The sequence below is a fragment of the Aulonocara sp. 'chitande type north' Nkhata Bay genome, linkage group LG11 (genome assembly GCF_057382095.1).
Source record: "Aulonocara sp. 'chitande type north' Nkhata Bay isolate Kocher_YH1m ecotype deep benthic linkage group LG11, A_spYH_male_GT1.1, whole genome shotgun sequence".
NCBI lineage: Eukaryota > Metazoa > Chordata > Actinopteri > Cichliformes > Cichlidae > Aulonocara > Aulonocara sp. 'chitande type north' Nkhata Bay.
In genome coordinates, this window is record NC_141354.1 from 1,084,721 (window position 1) to 1,091,531 (window position 6,811).

Sequence of the window (6,811 nt, forward strand, 5' to 3'; positions counted from 1 at the left end):
TCTCAATCATCCAGGGAAATAAATCTCCAAAAGTCACCAACTTGGAGTGTTTCAGTTTGCCATCTTAGGGAGAAATCAACACACATGGGTGTAGGTCCTTTGTTGCTGAGATTTATTGATGAAAACAGTATAAAAAACCAACCATTTGCACACATATTTACAAATAATAATAAAAAGTGAGTGAATACATTTCAACATTTTCAGCAATCACTCACAATCCTGGCACTGCCATGGTATCTGTAGTCTGCATTTACCACATGTGTATCTGTAGCAGTGTACACATCGCACATTGGCATGATTGTTCTTGCATTTGTGTTTGACCTGACACGTGGCTCTTTTTCCAGGGCTAGGTGTGGAGGGTTGTGTCCAAAGCAACTGCCTTCTTCGCAGCTACATGAGAGTGAGCCAACTCTGTTGCAAGTGCCACCAGGAAGTCCACCCGTCTTTCCTTCGTCCCGGTGCATGCTCGATACAGCACATGTGCATTCAGTGCTGCCATGTCAATCATGTTATAAAACACGGCAACTGGCCAGCGCCGTGTTCCTTTGCGGACAGTGTACTCCCGAACCATCTGGTCCATCACATCGACGCCACACTTTATTTTGTTGTAAAGGGTGACAGTGTTTGGCTTCCTTTTGGTAGTGTTATCAGTCTGAACCACGCTGTGCATGCTGCTAAGAATATAGACTGTCTTCTTCCGTTTGGCCGCACACCATCAGCGTGGCAGCAGAGGTTGAAAACACCTAAGAAATAAGATAAATTGTTATTTCCATAGCCCTTTTACACACAATGAAACACATAAACATAGAACCACAAAAGACCTGCAACATACCTGAGTGGTGAATTCATTGCGATCTGTCTGTCTAGTGGATTGAGGAATTTCCCTGCGAATCTTGTTGACTGTGCCGAGGATGGTGGTTTTCCGTCTAAGAAGTTTTTGCGCAAGTGAAAGCGATGTGAAAAAATTGTCCGTGGTAACATTTCTGCCCTTGTCTAGGAATGGTTCCATCAGCCTCATTACTACATTTTCAGAAAGTCTCTCCCCAGTGGGACGATTGGGGTCCTTGCCAAGATATGGGAAGACATTGCAAATGTACTTGGATTTTAGGTCGCAAGCCACCCAAAACTTGATCCCAAACTTGTCAGGTTTACTTGCAATATACTGCAGGAAACAGCACCGAGTCTTTGATGGGAAAAGCTGTTCAGCAACGGTGATATGTAGACCAGGGTTGTAGCAAGTGATGCAGTTGGTGACAAATGATCCCCACACACTGGAAATTGCAGCGAACTTATCAGTCTTTGCTCGATCACAGCGGGTGGACTTGTCATCAAAGCGTAGGTGTTGCATGATGTCTTGGAAGCGGTTTCGTGCCATAGTTCCAATTATCTGTGGGTTTCCCAGGTTTGCTGACCAGCAGTCATTTACAGATGGAACCCTGTAAACCCCCCGCAAGATGACAATTGCAATAAATGCCATTAGTTCAGGGAGGTCCATGAACCAATGAACATGCTCCGTTTGCTGTGCATGTTGAATAGTCCATTCTTGAATGCTACGAAGCATGTCAAGAGTGATGAAACACAGGAAGCTATGAAGGCGACTCGAGATACTTCTCCTGGCCTTAGCCGTTGGCTCTCCATCTGCAGTGTACGCTTCTATTGGGGTGAAAGGGAGACAGGTCCCCACATGTTCTTCACGCCACACTGTGCCATCTTTCGTTGTCTCAGTCCCCAAACAAGCTCTCTTTTTCGGTGGAGAAGCAGTCTCCTCATCTGCAGTGTGAACAAATTCAAATTGTGAGCAATGGGAAGGTCAAACAAAATCACAAATGCATGCATAGATACTAATTATAATTCCAGTATCTCCTCCTCTGTATCAGAATAATGTCTGAAATATCTTACTTACTAACTACATCCACTTACTTGTTTGAAATGAAAAAGGAAATAACATGAAATGAAACTAACCAGAAGACTGATCAGACGGCTCTGAGTCCGAATCCGGCTGAACTTCTAGGTCTTCTCCATCCGAGTCACAAGGGTCGACTTCCGTCAGGATCATTTCCAAGGCCTGCTGAGTGGTGAGTCTTCTCTGCATTTTCTTTCCTTGGAGAGGAGGTCCGTACACCACATAATTCTTCAGGGCAATGAAGGATTAGGCTAAGTGCAGTGAGATTGTATCATATATATACCCTTGATCACAATTGATCAAGAGCATAATCGCTTGCAGTGTCGCTAAGCGGGGTGTGACGGGTTGCAGTGTTATTTGTTATTTGTGGCATCAATCAGACCACTGGTACAATAAAAGCATAATCGCTTGCAGTGTCGCTAAGCGGGGTGTGACGGGTTGCAGTGTTATTTGTGGCATCAATCAGAGCACTGGTCTTTGATAAATATGCTTTTATTATACCAGTGGTCTGATTGATGCCACAATGGACGACTGATCAATGGTCCATTGTGGCATCAATCAGACCACTGGTATAATAAAAGCATAATCACAACTGATAAGTTCGCTGCAATTTCCAGTGTGTGGGGATCATTTGTCACCAACTATGGAAATAACAATTTATCTTATTTCTTAGGTGTTTTCAACCTCTGCATCCACGCTGACGGCGTATGCGGCCAAACGGAAGAAGACAGTCTATATTCTTAGCAGCATGCACAGCGTGGTTCAGACTGATAACACTACCAAAAGGAAGCCAAACACTGTCACCCTTTACAACAAAATAAAGTGTGGCGTGGATGTGATGGACCAGATGGTTCGGGAGTACACTGTCCGCAGAGGAACACGGCGCTGGCCAGTTGCCGTGTTTTATAACATGCAAGAACAATCATGCCACTGTGCGATGTGTTCACTGCTACAGATACACATGTGGTAAATGCAGACTACAGATACCATGGCAGTGCCAGGATTGTGAGTGATTGCTGAAAATGTTGAAATGTATTCACTCACTTTTTATTATTATTTGTAAATATGTGTGCAAATGGTTGGTTTTTTATACTGTTTTCATCAATAAATCTCAGCAACAAAGGACCTACACCCATGTGTGTTGATTTCTCCCTAAGATGGCAAACTGAAACACTCCAAGTTGGTGACTTTTGGAGATTTATTTCCCTGGATGATTGAGAATGCTTCAAGATGAAACACAAAAGGAAGTAAGTTCACAGCTTTTAGCAGCTCCCCCACCCCCTCAATCACACACCCCCACTCCCCTCCCTCCAGAATTCCCAGGTAACAACCTAATATACATATGAATGACTAGCCAATTTAGCTTCCACTTGGCTGAAGCTAAAGCTTAGCTAAAAGCCTACCAGCCATTTGGCTGCTTTCCGGCTTTTAAAGGTTGAAAGGTAGAAGCCTGGCAGTGCTAGTGTTTTAACCCTGTGGTTGCTAATTTTGAGTTACTGAGGTCTGCATTAAGAAAATTGTGTTTTAGTAGCTGTGTTTCGATTAATGTATCACATTATATTGTTGGGAATGTTAAATGCTAAAGTGAAGAAGAGGTTTGATTTCACTCATGACTGAACATTATTAACCATAGTGGGCCACTGTAAAGAGTCAATTAACTTTTATAGAGGTAAAAAAAAAAAAGCAAGCCAAAAAACCCTCTATTTAGGTCTATGAATAACAGGGGAATGATAGACTTGTCACACTCAAAATGGAGATATGTAATAATAAACACTGGTCCCCGTCTTTTAGGTGCTTTCTTGAAATAGTCAGAAATTTAAAAGTAGGGGCATGTGCTGAGAGGTGGTGCTGAACAAGAACAAGAGCAAAATAAAGAAAAATTATTGTGTTTAGCTTTGAGAAATTCAAATTAAAATGTACCATTACACTCAGAGGATTAATATGAAATTCGATATATGCTAATTTTGTATGAAAGTACATGACTGATAACTGTTCTGTCCTGAGCTTTTGTTTTTACAGCACCCACTTGACCACACCAACAGTTTCTCGCCACCAACAGGGGGTATTTGCAAAGAATAGGGAGGAATATCATCAACACTGGGAAAGGTAAGCCCCGAAGGGGGTGATGACACCATAACTTTCACTTATGGTCAAATTCTCAAAATTTGACCCCAAACTTGAAAATTCTTCAAACATTTAGAGACAGAGTGGATAAACATAATGTCGCAAACCACATAAGGATGGAGCATTTGAATCGATAAGATGGTGAAATAACACGCAGTAAAATGTTGATCATGTTGATTATGTTTATTCCAGTGTGCAGAGCAAGGTTATTATTATTAACGAAAACAAATGAAATAACAAAAACTAAACTGAAAAAACACTTTCATTAACGAAAATAAAATTTAAAAAAAAGGAAAACCAACTAAAACTGTAATGATTGTTCACAAAACTAACTAAACTGAACTGAATTTATAGCAAAAATTTGTTTAGTTTCATTGATGTGTGCGTGTGCTACAATAGTCAAGTCAAGGCAGTACGTTAGTAGAGGCTTCTGTGTTGCTGCTCTGTCTACGCGCAGAATCATGTCAGGAAAAGTTGGGAGAAAGTGCCAGAGTCCAATTTGGGATTACTTTGAATATGACTGTGTTTTCGATAAAGCAATTGTCTTGTAGTGTAAAGAGACAAATTATGAGGGACATTTCTAAAGGGGAAAAAATCCCACAAATCTTAAAGTGCACTTGAAAAGCTCACACAAGCAGGCTAACCTAGCTTACCTTGAGAAGGTAAGGGAGCACACTCAACCCTCATCCCCAGAAAACAGAAGCTAACCCCAGGCAAGGCAGTGTGATGCATCCCGAGACAACAGGACTGGGACATCTACATAACTGTGTGAGTCAATTGCCTTCACAAAGTTTATCAATTCACTTGAACCAAAATTAGGAACACCCGGTGCTGTAAGAGTTAATAGTCTCAATACCCGAGGATAAGCAGAAGAGCATGACTGATATGATGAAACTGGGATTTTGTTACACTTAATTATTGCAAACACAACTACAGTAGGGCAAAAAAGTATTTAGTCAGCCACCGATTGTGCAAGTTCCCCCACCTAAAATGATGACAGACGTCAGTAATTTGCACCAGAGGTACACTTCAACTGTGAGAGACAGAATGTGAAAAAAAATCCATGAATCCACATGGTAGGATTTGTAAAGAATTTATTTGTAAATCAGGGTGGAAAATAAGTATTTGGTCAATAACAAAAATACAACTCAATACTTTGTAACATAACCTTTGTTGGCAATAACAGAGGTCAAACGTTTACTATAGGTCTTTACCAGGTTTGCACACACAGTAGCTGGTATTTTGGCCCATTCCTCCATGCAGATCTTCTCGAGAGCAGTGATGTTTTGGGGCTGTCGCCGAGCAACACGGACTTTCAACTCCCGCCACAGATTTTCTATGGGGTTGAGGTCTGGAGACTGGCTAGGCCACTCCAGGACTTTCAAATGCTTCTTATGGAGCCACTCCTTTGTTGCCCGGGCGGTGTGTTTTGGATCATTGTCATGTTGGAAGACCCAGCCTCGTTTCATCTTCAAAGTTCTCACTGATGGAAGGAGGTTTTGGCTCAAAATCTCAGGATACATGGCCCCATTCATTCTGTCCTTAACACAGATCAGTCGTCCTGTTCCCTTGGCAGAAAAACAGCCCCATAGCATGATGTTTCCACCCCCATGCTTCACAGTAGGTATGGTGTTCTTGGGATGCAACTCAGTATTCTTCGTCCTCCAAACACGACGAGTTGAGTTTATACCAAAAAGTTCTACTTTGGTTTCATCTGACCACATGACATTCTCCCAATCCTCTGCTGTATCATCCATGTGCTCTCTGGCAAACTTCAGACGGGCCTGGACATGCACTGGCTTCAGCAGCGGAACACGTCTGGCACTGCAGGATTTGATTCCCTGCTGTTGTAGTGTGTTACTGATGGTGACCTTTGTTACTTTGGTCCCAGCTCTCTGCAGGTCATTCACCAGGTCCCCCCGTGTGGTTCTGGGATCTTTGCTCACCGTTCTCATGATCATTTTGACCCCACGGGATGAGATCTTGCGTGGAGCCCCAGATGGAGGGAGATTATCAGTGGTCTTGTATGTCTTCCATTTTCTGATGATTGCTCCCACAGTTGATTTTTTCACACCAAGCTGCTTGCCTATTGTAGATTCACTCTTCCCAGTCTGGTGCAGGTCTACAATACTTTTCCTGGTGTCCTTCGAAAGCTCTTTGGTCTTGGCCATGGCGGAGTTTGGAGTCTGACTGTTTGAGGCTGTGGACAGGTGTCTTTTATACAGATGATGAGTTCAAACAGGTGCCATTCATACAGGTAACGAGTGGGGGACAGAAAAGCTTCTTACAGAAGACGTTACAGGTCTCTGAGAGCCAGAGATTTTCCTTGTTTGAGGTGACCAAATACTTATTTTCCACCCTAATTTACAAATAAATTCTTTACAAATCCTACCATGTGAATTCATGGATTTTTTTTTTCACATTCTGTCTCTCACAGTTGAAGTGTACCTCTGGTGCAAATTACTGACCTCTGTCATCATTTTAGGTGGGGGAACTTGCACAATCGGTGGCTGACTAAATACTTTTTTGCCCCACTGTAAAACTAAACTGAAACTAATCAAAACTAGACTAAACGGAAACTAAGGATTTTCAAAAAATAAAAACTAAACTAAACTAGCAAACAATTGGTAAAAACTAATTAGAAACGGATATAAAATTGAAAATCTGAAGTCGAAGCTAAATAGAAATAAAAACTAATGAAAATTGCAAAACTATTAAAACCCTGGTGCAGAGATTGGCAAATCTGACCAGGAAATGTTATAAAATGGATTGTCGGAACAGTCA

At 41.9% G+C, this 6,811-nt stretch overlaps 1 protein-coding gene across 1 annotated transcript; it reads right to left on the minus strand.

Moving 5' to 3' along the window:
• Nucleotides 1–200: 200 nt before the first annotated feature.
• LOC147318288 (uncharacterized) lies at nucleotides 201–2,092 on the minus strand. Its single transcript, XM_086309820.1, has 3 exons — nucleotides 1,963–2,092; nucleotides 1,285–1,770; nucleotides 201–358 (listed from the first exon to the last, which is right to left on the minus strand). Exons 1-3 carry the CDS (start codon nucleotides 2,090–2,092, stop codon nucleotides 201–203), a joined length of 774 nt encoding a protein of 257 aa, XP_086165946.1.
• Between the last annotated feature and the right edge of the window lie 4,719 nt (nucleotides 2,093–6,811).